At 33.1% G+C, this 12,861-nt stretch overlaps 1 protein-coding gene across 3 annotated transcripts in view; it reads right to left on the bottom strand.

The window, feature by feature from the left end:
* The window catches only part of Tps1 (Trehalose-6-phosphate synthase 1), a 46,834-nt gene extending 35,502 nt beyond the window's left edge, over positions 1–11,332 (bottom strand). The window contains exon 1 of one of the 3 annotated variants that reach the window (XM_076418050.1): positions 11,251–11,332. In XM_076418050.1, the coding sequence (XP_076274165.1) occupies positions 11,251–11,317 (67 nt within the window). In that variant the 5' untranslated portion in view covers positions 11,318–11,332. Of the gene's footprint in view, positions 1–3,763; positions 4,245–11,250 lie in introns of those variants that run through there. The other 2 variants (XM_076418054.1, XM_076418053.1) reach the window with 2 other exon arrangements.
* Positions 11,333–12,861: the final 1,529 nt, after the last annotated feature.

The following is a 12,861-nucleotide window of genomic DNA, read 5'->3' as shown; positions in this document are numbered from 1 at the left end:
AATGTACAAAACATTCTAGTAAAAACTGACATTAGAAAAATAAGTCTTTTAAATAAGATGCAAGTTAAATCTATATGTATATATATATATATATATATATATATATATATATATATATATATATATATATATTAACAGTGATGAATAAAACACTGAATAGACAGGCACCAGTCTGTAGATAAATAGGTTTAGGTAGGTATTAAGCTAAAATGTGTGTATATAGTTGAATATAAAATACGTGTAGTATATAGGTTAAATAAAGTTTTTGTTTATTTTTATCTACTTATTACAACGATTATTATGTACATATTTTATATTAAAACGTTTTTTTTGTGTTAAAAGTCCAAGTTTAATTATTTTTCGATTGGTTTGTCAAAAATATTTTATTTTTCTCCTTTTAGCGTTAGATATTTACTCAAGGTAGGTGGGTAGGCCCAGTAATGGTGCAGCCCGTATGAGGAAAAGTAGGAATTAAGAAACAATGGTTGAAAATAAGGAACGCTTCATGCCCCGTGGTCTGAGACTTAAGAAATGTTCCAACCAAACTAGAACAACAAAAAGTCATAGTCCCCACCGGGAATCGAACCCGCAACCTCTGTGCATGAGCAGAACGTTCTAGCCGTTACGCCATACGTGCAGTTGCCTATAATATTTCTACGACTTCTCATATGACATGGTTAATGCTTAAAAAGCAAACTGAGTGGCTTTTACACTGAACAACTTCCTAGTTTTCGTCACATCAGGTCCGAAATAACATTATATACAAATATCCGATTGTTATAAATAAAAAAATATATGAATACTTTGTTCGGGCCTCCGATTTCCCCGGATTCCACCATCAGATCTTGACTTAGTTCCAATGGGACCACCTCGAACGTGCACTCCAAGGGAATTTCAAGGGGAAGAACCTGACTAGTCCTTTCTATGATACTTTTTATCATCTCTGGTGAACAATCCTATTTTTCATTCATTATTGCTAGAAATTAGCGTTGGGAACTATCGACTGAAAACGACTATCGACTGTTTAGTAATTGACTGCCTTTTACTATCGACTGTTTCAGTTGCTATTTTTTGATCGACTGATTTTTAACGTTCTGGCTCTGTCGTCCTAGCCGCGACCTTAACAAAAATGTACCCAATTTATGCTTACGTAGATTTATATATAATATATATAGTTTTATGATTTTTTTGGTAGTTTGCTTGTAAATAATAATATAGTGTATATTAATAGCGCAGTATAGAACACTTTTAGCTGTTTTTACGGCAATAATAGGTAATATTTCGATTACTCCCTCGATTTTTGTTAAAAAATATTTCCGTTCAGTAATAAATAAAGCATTTACTTTATTTAAAAAACTCTAGTAGTTTTTGTGCGATCATTTTTAATTATGTCAATCGTTTTTTTTTCTACGATTAGGTATATATTTAATTTTTATTTAGTATTTATGGTTATTGTATATCTTCAGTTTTTAGGTCCTGCTTAAGTTATATTGTATTGTCTATATTTATTATAGTATATTATTTAAAAATTGCAATTAACATATCAAAATACGATGGAACATTTGTGAGGTATTCCATTCCATAGAAAAATTTCATTCCTTTTTACAGATTCACAGAACATTCGAATATAAAAGTAATTCTACGTCGTTTAAAATGAAATAGTAAATTGCACGTTAACAGTATTCAGTAATTATTTTTCCTATTCTTGTTTAAAGTTAATACGTAAAATATGTACATCTCTGTTTGGCTTATACTATCGTTGGAAAATGTAATCACATATAAAATTAACTGCTTCAAGCAATTATCTCTGTCCTTTCCTCTTTCGCAATTTATACAGGAAATGATTCGTACATTTTCATCTGACATCACGAAATTGAAAAAAAAAACAGTCGATCGTGCATTTCACTAGCTAGCTAGCTAGTTTTTTGACTATCGACTGTTTTCAGTTGATAGTTCCCAACGCTACTAGAAACACAATGAATAAAAAATTTATTATAAGATGAGTGACTAAAAAAAATATACGACAATATTTAACAACAAATAATTCATTAACAATTCTGGTACGAATCAAACTGAAAACATCTTTAGTTTACACAGATAACAACAATACTGATATGCCTCGGATCGTCAAAAGTCTAGTCTAGATGGCTGTGGAGCTTCGCGACGCCTACCACGATCGATAGCTGTTAATCAAAGTTTGTTTTCTGCGGAGCCAGACACTGTTTATTGTCGAGATAATTCCGAATTTTGGTCAATTGCGGGATATTTTAATGTTCTTGCTTCGTAAAATATATTTGACGGTGAGCCTGAAGATTGTTATCAAACATTTATTTCTGAAATAGAGAGTCGAGAGTGGTATCAATGCCCCAGAAACAACCAGAAGGCCAAAAAACGCCATGAGAATCATGGGAAACTACTATGGTTGATCCCACTTACACTCGTCAGTGGCAAATCGAAAGAAAAACTGTTTTCATATTACCGAAAACGTCAAAACCGTTTGGAAATCGATCTGAAAACATTACCAGTCATATTCTCCAGACACAGATTCACCTGACTACTGTTCGTTTCGATTAATAACACAAAGCCCGGTCGGCCAGTATCTCTGGTCTTATAAATAAATAAAAAATTGATCAATTCTTGTTTGCCCTCAAAATAATATCAGTATATTCAATGCAGAAAATAATGAACATTACTTTGAATCATAAAAACAACTGTAAATGTTTACAATAAGCCATAAATTAAGAAAAATACAATATAAAATAAAAATATATTAAATTAAAAAACAGCATTGTAGATAACAGGTCAGTTGTAAAGTCCCGGTCTGACACATAGATGGCGCTACTAGAATTAAATCCATATGTTCTTTAGTTAGCCCCAACCCTCAAAAGATGCGTGTATAAATTTGACAGCTGCCGGATCATTAGTTTGTGAATTATAGCATATTGAGTGAAGCAACTATTGTTATTGTGAAAGAAATGGATAAAAAGGAATTTCGCGTCTTGATAAAATATTGCTTTTTGAAGGGAAAAGATACAGTCGAAGCAAGAACTTGGCTTGATTCCGAGTTTCCGGACACTGCCCTGGGACGAAATCACCGAAAAACGGCGGCATTTAAAGAACAAGGAAGTGCTGCTTCACCAAGACAATGCACCGTGTCACAAGTCAGTGAAAACGATGGCAAAAATCCATGAATTGGGCTTCGAATTGCTTCCTCGTCCACCGTATTCTCCAGATCTGGCCCCCAACAACTATTTCCTGTTCTCAGATCTCAAAAGAACGCTCGCTGGGAAGAAATTTTCGTCGAATGAAGAGGTGATCGCTAAAACTGAGGCCTATTTTGAAGCAAAGGGCAAATCGTACTACAAAAATGGTATTTTCGTATGGTATTTTTAAATAATGTTGCTTTATATCGGTTCAAAATTTCTACTAAAACAATGTATTCATTATGTAAAAAAAACCATGTTATAATTCGATAATAACATATACGAATAAACTCTTACGAATTTATCGATCTAACAAAAACATCATATCGTTTCGTACAAATATCAAACCGACGCTTTCAAAACACAAACAAGGAGGAATCTAGTAGGCCCGGCGAGCGGTACATGCCACCGGCATTTCTTACGCGATAACGCGGACCTTTATCGCCGCCTGAACATAACAAAACAACCACACGACACAGTCCCTCACAACATTTACCAAGCCGTCTACGACTCAAAAACAAAAGCATGCTACTAGCCATCGATTACGTTCTAATATCAACCTTGAGTGATGTCCAGATCGTCGCTGGGCCCGTGAAAATAGTTCCGGAGGAACCACATCTGGACCAGGAATTACGAACGACGATAATATAACTTGATGGAGTGACCAGGACGTCTTTCTCTAGCGGCGAGACGACGATCGGCCGAGGTTTACGGTTTATCGAGCGTCCGCTACGTCAGCGGCGACGGCAGGAACTTGGTGTAGGTTCGGATCGAGGTCAGCAAAAGTGACAGTACGATTTTGCTCCCGAATACGTAGACGGGGTTCTACTCACCTCGGAAATCGCTGACGGAAGGGACTTTCGGATACTTCCTCCACATCCCCATCGCTTTTTACTGGAGAATTCGAAGATTGATAACACTAGCACTTGCAATAGAATGTCGGAAAAGTGAATTTTCCAATCGCAATTTGCCGGTTTGGTGGCACGTTATTGCGAATACGACCAGCTCGTGTTGGGCCTCCAACGTACATGGATCCGATGTCCGCGATTGCGCCTAGATCGTTTACCTGCAAATACAGGCCCGTACTGAGATCGAAACTCGCGGCCAGACCGTATCGCATTTATTCCATCGTCCATCAAGGAAACGAAATAACTTTATTGCCAACATGATACCGTATACTTGATTATATATATATTACATAGTGTATCCAAAGTTATTTTGTACATACGTTATTTAATATGACGTTAAAACGTCGCAATGTTGCGGCATCAACTGAGTTTTAGTTTAGTTTGGCTTTGACATACAACAAAATTCTAGTCGTTTCCGACTACCCTACAATTTGTCCTTATGATAACTTAAATATAGGTATATAACTAGGAGGACTCATCGGCCCTATCTCAGTCTCTGGTGAAATAATGTTTATACATGTCACTGCTGTATTTTTTATTATATGCACCTCAATACACAACACTACACAAGATCAGATGGTTTGATTCTTTTGAGTCTGTGTCCTGTTCTGGTGGTATCCAAAAGCTGCAATATTTCAATATTCTCTTGAGAATGGAGTCTTTCCTCATGCCCCCTTGCAATTCTCTTGATTTCTTGACGTACTGTGGGTATCTGAGGGTCTCGATGTAGGTAATCAGTCTTATATGTCCATATAGGTTTCAGTATTTGCTTATATAATAGCAATTTATTATGTTCTGATAATCGTAATTTTCTTCCACTTAGCCAATACATTTTCCTATATTTCAATTCCAGTTCTCTTCGTTTCTTCTTTATATGTTCCTTCCAGCGAAGTTTTTCATCGAGATTCATTCCGAGATATTTAGCGTTATTGCTTCCACGGTCTGGTTGTAGGTGAACTGCACATGCACAGATTTACTTTCGTTGATTTTTATTTTCCAAGCTTGTGTCCAATTATTTATATTGTCACTTCCCTGTTGTAATGTTCGTGAGGCTTCTTCACTATTGTCTCCGACAGCTATAATCGCAGTATCATCAGCAAATGTAGCCATCGTGATATTTTCCATTTGTGGTATATCACAAGCGTAAAGTAGATAAAGCATTGGTCCCAGTACACTTCCTTGTGATACACCTGCTTTAGCTTCTTTTATTGTAGAGTAAGCTTCTTCTTGTTTGACTCTAACATTCTGGTTGTAAGGTATGATTTTAATAGTTCAGTGTGTTGTTTTGGTAGCATTTTCTGTAGTTTATGAACAAGGCCTTCATGCCAAACCTTATCGAAGGCTTGTGCAACATCTAAGAATAAAGCCGAGCATACATTTTTACTTTCGTAGGCTTTTTCAGTAACATCTGTTATTCTGTGGACCTGGTCAATTGTTGAATGCTTGTTAATAAACCCAAACTGGTGTGTTGGTATTAGGTTTTTTCTGTTTAAGATTTCTAAATAAAATAATTAAACAAAAACACTGTTGTCAAATATAATTTATTTTAACATTATAGTATATAGCATATATTATCAAAGGACTTAAAACTTCTATTAACTACACAGTTGTAATAGTTTGTAGGTTAGGGTTATGTTTGATTATATTTACATTGAACTCTTTTCCAAAGAATAATGCCTTCAAAACCTCATCTTTACATTTTTTTATCCGCTCAGAGCGGTCTTCGACGTCAAAATCACCACTTTTAAAACGTCGGAACCAGTGTTTACATGTTGAGATCGATAGGGCATGGTTACCATAAGCTTCACACAGCATTCGATGAACCTTCAATTATCTTTTCATCAAATTGAAGGAAAACATCCAGCAAATTCGATTTACTCGGTACAAATTCAGACATATTCAATGCATTAAACATTTTTATTCACACGTCGACACATACTGAAAGGTCAAGTCTGTCAGTGACGCTTCAACATGAAGTTGAGCCACTGAAATTTGGCAAAATAAACATAGAATACCGAAACATTTCTATGGTTTTTGTATAGCCGAAAATGTCGAAATCATAATTGTATAGGTTGCATCTTTTCTAGACATTTTATTTCTCATATCAACACCCAATTCATAAATTCGGCGTTGTATTCTACTTATACTAACGCAAGCAGACAACGTTAAATATCTGGGAATGCATTTCAATCGACATTTGGCATGGAAAAAAGATATAGTTACAAAACTCAAACAGTTTGGACTTAAACTAAACCAAATGTACTGGCGTAAATCTAAATTATCATTAGATAATAAGGTTTTGCTGTATGAATCAATATTGAGGCCCATTTGGACCTATAGTATTGAACCTTGGGACTACTACTAGCAAATCTAACATAGATATCTTCCAGAGGGTCCAGAATAAAGTGTTGCGAGTCATCGTCGATGCCCCATATTACTTGTACAACAATCTGATTTAGCGCGATATCCCCATAGAACCCATAACAAGTATGATTCTGAATGTTAGTGCGAAGTACTCTGAAAGACTATTAATGCATCCCAATGCACTTGCCAAACAGTTAAATGTACGCGATGACAGTGAAGTGCGTAGACTCAAACTCGAACTGCCATACGAACTGATTAATAGACACATAGAGTGAGATTTAACAATCTTTAGAATAAGCTAGGATAGTCATTAGAATAAGTTAGGACAGACTTTAAAAAAAGTTAGAATAGTATCTAGAATAAGATTTAGATAAGTTATACAACAGATCACTTATTAAAGTGATCTTATACATGTCAGGATAGTTATATTATATATCTGAAATCATATAATAATACTTATTGTATAATATAAACGTATCATTCGATTGACATCTGTATAAACCATCTAAAAAGAAATTGTTCAAAATCCTGAGTCGTTATAATGATGATTTTTATTATCAACAGTATACATTTTTTGCTACAAACACTTTTATTGTTATCTGCACTTAAAATAACAGAATGTTTAGAACCTCAATGAAACATGAACAAATGATACTTCAAAGTTATAAAAACATATATATGACAGTATCTAATACAAACTTACTATATACAGATAATTTCAAGGCCATTTAAATATCATCTATTATATTATTTTTGAAAATCCATTTATAAATTAGTGCTGTTTTCTTAATGAAAATTAATAAAAAATAATATTCATATTTTTACTCAATACTATTAAAATAATATCAGTTAAACGTCTAGCTTGATAGTACTATATTATCTTAACAGGATTTTACAGTCCTTTGTTAACTAGTCCCGTATCCCGATAGCCCTGTATCACCAAAAGCGTGACAGACAAATTTATTATGTCATCAGTTCTGAAAATTTGCCGGGGCGTGGTCGTAAATTTATGTTTGTGATTCTTTAAAATTTGTGAATGTTCTAGGCAAGAGTGTAAAATCCGACAAGGAAAATAATCCCAGTCACGCCAGTAAACAGGCTGGGTAAGGCCGGATGTCTTCTGGGATGATTTCTAAACTTGGTCACTCGCCAGTCGTTAGGCTTAATGCCAAGGACCGTGGTTCGGCGCCCACGTTAAACTTTAGGTTCAATCCAGATAAACCCATAGTTGGTAAAAGGAGACTTTAAAATATATAAAAAAAAAGATCTTAAAATCACATCAATCCTAAATCTAACCCATAATATCCCCGTAAAGAATAATTTCATGTATGACAGGTATGACATACAACACTTTATTTTGTTGAAACACGAACTATTCTTAACTATTACCATTTCAATTTCGAAAATGTAACTCCAAAATTCGACGTTTCTATGTATTTACTTAACCTGCTACATGGAGATTAGTTTCATTTTTTACGGATAAATATCTGTCAATGTCAAGCGAGATAGTGTGTGTCAATGCCACAATATCATGTACTTCAAGAATAAACCGAGAGATATCCCACCTTATATAAATATCATATATTAAAAAAATCATTACATTAAAACGAATCTAAGAAAACGTCTCAGTTACACAACAGTAGCGAAAGTAACGCGACAAAAGTCCGGTTCTGATCGGAGACTTTCGTATCACTCCGCGAACGAGTGACAGCGCCGAGAATCTCGTCTATGGAATATTCCGGAACTCTCTGGCCTGGCACGAAACTCTACCATTTCGAATATCGATTTTTCCCGATACTCCTCCACCTCCCCCCTCCAATCGAGGAGGACCCAGCGGAAAATTACCGAGACCAGGCCGAGAAAAACTAACGTTTACCCTACGATTAAGTCGATTACTTGGTCTAGATATAACCCCAAATCGATACATCGCCGAAAATAACGTTCTATAAACAGTATTTAATCGAAAAAATAGTTTAAAACACTTAAAATAATAAAAATATAAAAAAATCAAGAATGCTATGGAAACAATTGACGTACAATCGTCAACAAAACACATACACAACAAAAAATAAACGTCTGAGCCAGCTTGCTATGTAATAAAATATTTGTTTTATAAGTCATTTTTTATCTACTATCTTAATGTAAGTATTGAACTCCAATCGCGACGTTTACTTGACGTTAACCAGGCGAACTATAACCTCAAATCCGTATGTTGTTGCGATATATCTTGAACTACTTTTTAAATATCAACTATACGTCGATATCATTATTTATAGCTTAAAACGTTCGAAAAAGGAAGCTTTAATTGAAAAACTAGAGTCCCGAGAAAACAAATGATAAACATGTGTCATCAGCTGACATTAACAAATACACAACCAGCAATAGATACGTGAATAAACGGCATGAAAACGAGTGCATTTTTTAACTACTCAGTGTTTTCAATCGATTCAGTAATAGACAAACTAATTCATTACCACATTTAATTTTTTTTATATTTTAATGTTGCTAATCGATTCATTAATCTTGGAAGAAAACTGAAAATTATAGTTCAAAATGAAATTAAAAGGCTTTAATTGAAAGACAAGAGCCTCGAGAAAACAAATGATAAACATCTGTCATCAGCTGACATTGACAACATACATAACCAAGAATAAATATGTTAAACAACATTGAAAATTTCGAAAAGAAAAGAAAGTTAATAATTTCGGTTTCTTATTTATTACCACAACATGTGATGATAGAAAAATTATATTATTACCTAAACACAATATAACTGACATTCTTATTACTCGGTAAATTTAAATTATTTCTTAGGTAAGCTTTAAGTTTGAGCTTTAAAATAAAAACGTCAATGTCGATGTCAAAGTCAACGAAAAACAATGTCAAAAATGCGGTATGTATTTTTTGTAAAAATAAAAGTAATTTTCTTGACATAATTGTTGATTACATCATGAAAACTTTTTTCTGTTGATAAAGAATTAAATATTGACAAGGAATCTGAATAAATAGCACGAAAAAAAGTGTCATTAATGTACTCGGTGAGTGAACGATCCATTTAAATAAACGTACAACCTTGAGTTAAAAAAACACACACAATATAAAAGCGAATGGCATAAAGACGGTCTCATCCTACGATCACTCCTGCATCACGTGCCATTTACATAAAGTAAACCGCAATAATTGACGGTTATAGAGGTTCCGCTAAACATTGGGGAAAAATGGCTTTTGTTCGATGATATTACATAGACAGACATTGTTAGATACGGTGGCTTTGTTATATATCGTTGGATAAAATCAATGAGTAATGATACTTCACTACTAGATTTACTAATCAATTCATTAAACTTGAACTAAAAAAAATCAAAAATTAGCGATCAAAATGAAATGGCGAGAGAACCGGTAAATTCAGACGCCCGAAACTCTCGTTTCTTTTATTGACACAACATGTAATAATATAAAACTATTGTGTTATTTCTGAAATACAATATAACGCATGTTATAGTCACACAGTATATTTGAATAAAACTGTTTTAAATGAAAAACAAGAGTCTCGCGAAAACAATTGATAAACATCTGTCATCAGCTGACAATGACAACATACATAACCAGGAATAAATATGTTCAACAACGAAGAAACGAATGCATTTTTTAACTATTTGATGTTGACAGTCGATACAGAAATAAACAAACCAGTTAATTACCACATCTCGGTTTTTTAAACCCGGAAAAAATGTAAAATTAACGTTCAAAATGAAATGGCGAAAGAGCCGGTAAATTCAGACGCCCGAAACTCTTGTTTCTTTTATTCACACAACATATAATAATATAAAACTATTGTGTTATTTCTGAAACACAATATGACTCATGTTATAGTCACACAGTATATTTGAATAAAACTGTTTTAAATGAAAAACAAGAGTCTCGCGAAAACAATTGATAAACATCTGTCATCAGTTGACATTGACAACATACATAACCAGGAATAAATATGTTCAACAACGTAGAAACGAATGCATTTTTTAACTACTTGATGTTGACAATCGATACAGAAATAAACAAACCAGTTCATCACCACATCTCGGTTTTTTAAACCCGGAAAACATGTAAAATTAACGTTCAAAGCGAAATGGCGAAAGAGCCGGTAAATTATGACGTCAATAATTTCGGTTTCTTGTTTATTATCACAACATGTGATGATAGAAAAATTATATTATTACCTAAATACAATATAACTAACATTCTTATTGCTCGGTATATTTAAATTATTTCTTAGGTATGCTTTAGGTTTGAGCTTTAAAATAAAAACGTAAATGTCGATGTCAAAGTCAACGAAAAACAATGTCAAAAATGCGGTATGTATTTTTTGTAAAAATAAAAGTAATTTTCTTGACATAATTGTTGATTACATCATGAAAACTTTTTTCTGTTGATAAAGAATTAAATATTGACAAGGAATCTGAATAAATAGCATGAAAAAAGTGTCAGTACCCGGTGAGTGAACGATCCGTTTAAATAAACGTACAGCCTTGTGTTAAAAAACATACAATATAAACGCGAATGGCATTTAATATGGTCTCATCCTATGATCATTCCTGTATCACGTGCTATTTACATAAAGCAAACCGCAATAATTGACGGTGATAGAGGTACCTTTAAACATTGGGGAAAAAACAACTTTTGTTCGACGATATTACATAGACATATATTGTTAGTGGTGGTTTTGATATATATCATCGAGTCAAGCAACCATCGACCAACGAGTAGTAGTACTTTACCATCAGACAGCTGCCAAGTTAAATGGTAGTCTCTTTGTTTGGATTCTGCCGCACTAACACTGCACATTATTTTTCTTTCACATATTTCATTGTGACACCGAAAGTTTTAACGTCAAAATATTTTCATTATTTTTTTGGCATTTATTGCATGTGTTTTATGTAGTCATCCTCCCAAATATTAAACACAATATTTCATAAAAGGCGACGAGTCGTTAGTTTAGTTAGGAAAAAATTTATTCAAATTTTTATTCAACCAGTGTAATTATAAACAACCACAAGCTCAAGAAAGTTTGAAATTGAAAATCAATGTCATTCTATTAATTTATTTTCAGCGCCTTCGCCAAACCACAAAACTAAATCATTTTAGTATATCAATATTATTAGTTTTAACAGAAATAAGAACTTCTTTTGTTGTATATGTATGTTTAGAATACTTACTATCAATAAAAAATACTATAGTTATGAAATATTTATGTCCCGTAAAAATTATGTAATATATGAATTCTAGCACAAATAATCGTTCCAGTCACCTTCACCAGATTATTGATAAATTAATTTTAGTATAATATTATTTTTCTAATAATGTTCTTGTACCAATCACCTTCACCAAACAATAAATTAATTAATTTTAGTGTTTTAATATGATTAATATCAAACCGTACAAGCACCAATAATATTAAATAAACTATCATCCTATATAGCAACAAAGCTAAATATCTCGGACTGAGTTTTGAAGCAAAACTTGGCTGAAAGGAACATATAAAGAAGAAAAGAAAAGAACTGGAAGTGATCCAAATACTACAGGAATGACTACCTACATCGAGACCATGAGATACCCACAGTCAGTCAAAAAATAAAGAGAATTGCAAGGGGCATGAGCAAAGACCCCATTTTCTTGAGAATATTGAAGTATTGCAGCTTTTGGATACTACCAGAACAGAACGCAGATTCAAAACAATCAAATCATCTGATCTTCTGTAGTGTTGTGAGGTGCATATAATAAAAAATACAACAGTGACATGGTACTACTGTCAAATTTCGAAACGGAACAAATGATTTAATTTTATATTTATTTTAAAATACAGATAATTTAATGCTACTATAATATGACGAATGCGCCAGTGTCCCAAAAATCTAATAAAATTTTATGGGGTGCGGAATTTGAAACATAATGTCAATTATAATTCAGTATAGAGGGTTGTATATCATATTTTTTAATACTATATCTGATCAATAAAATTCTTTATATATATTTAAACTTAGGATAAAACTGTGCTTATTTTTTCTTGGGATTGCAACCCTCCATACTGCAAAAAATGTTTTATTTAGTATTTGTATTTATCAATGTAATAACGACATTTTTACGAAGGTGCTGGGCATCAAACGTAATCTTTTTAAATACAATAAGAAATTTGAATGTTTGAAGATAACTCAACAGCTGTATTTAATGAATGTAAATAAATTCGCTGCATTGATAGGCAATTTATGCAAATGTACATGCGATTGGAGGAAACAAAGATCACCGAGTAGTCGGTGAAAGTTCCATCATTATATTAACTGACTTAAAATAGAAAAGGGGAAATTTACAATAATACGTTAGAATTTCATCGC

This window comes from Rhynchophorus ferrugineus, unplaced genomic scaffold (genome assembly GCF_030347505.1).
Source record: "Rhynchophorus ferrugineus isolate W39M unplaced genomic scaffold, kcgeb_rfMv2 rfM11, whole genome shotgun sequence".
Taxonomy (NCBI): Eukaryota; Metazoa; Arthropoda; class Insecta; order Coleoptera; family Curculionidae; genus Rhynchophorus; species Rhynchophorus ferrugineus.
This window is presented reverse-complemented; position numbering and strand designations above follow the sequence as displayed.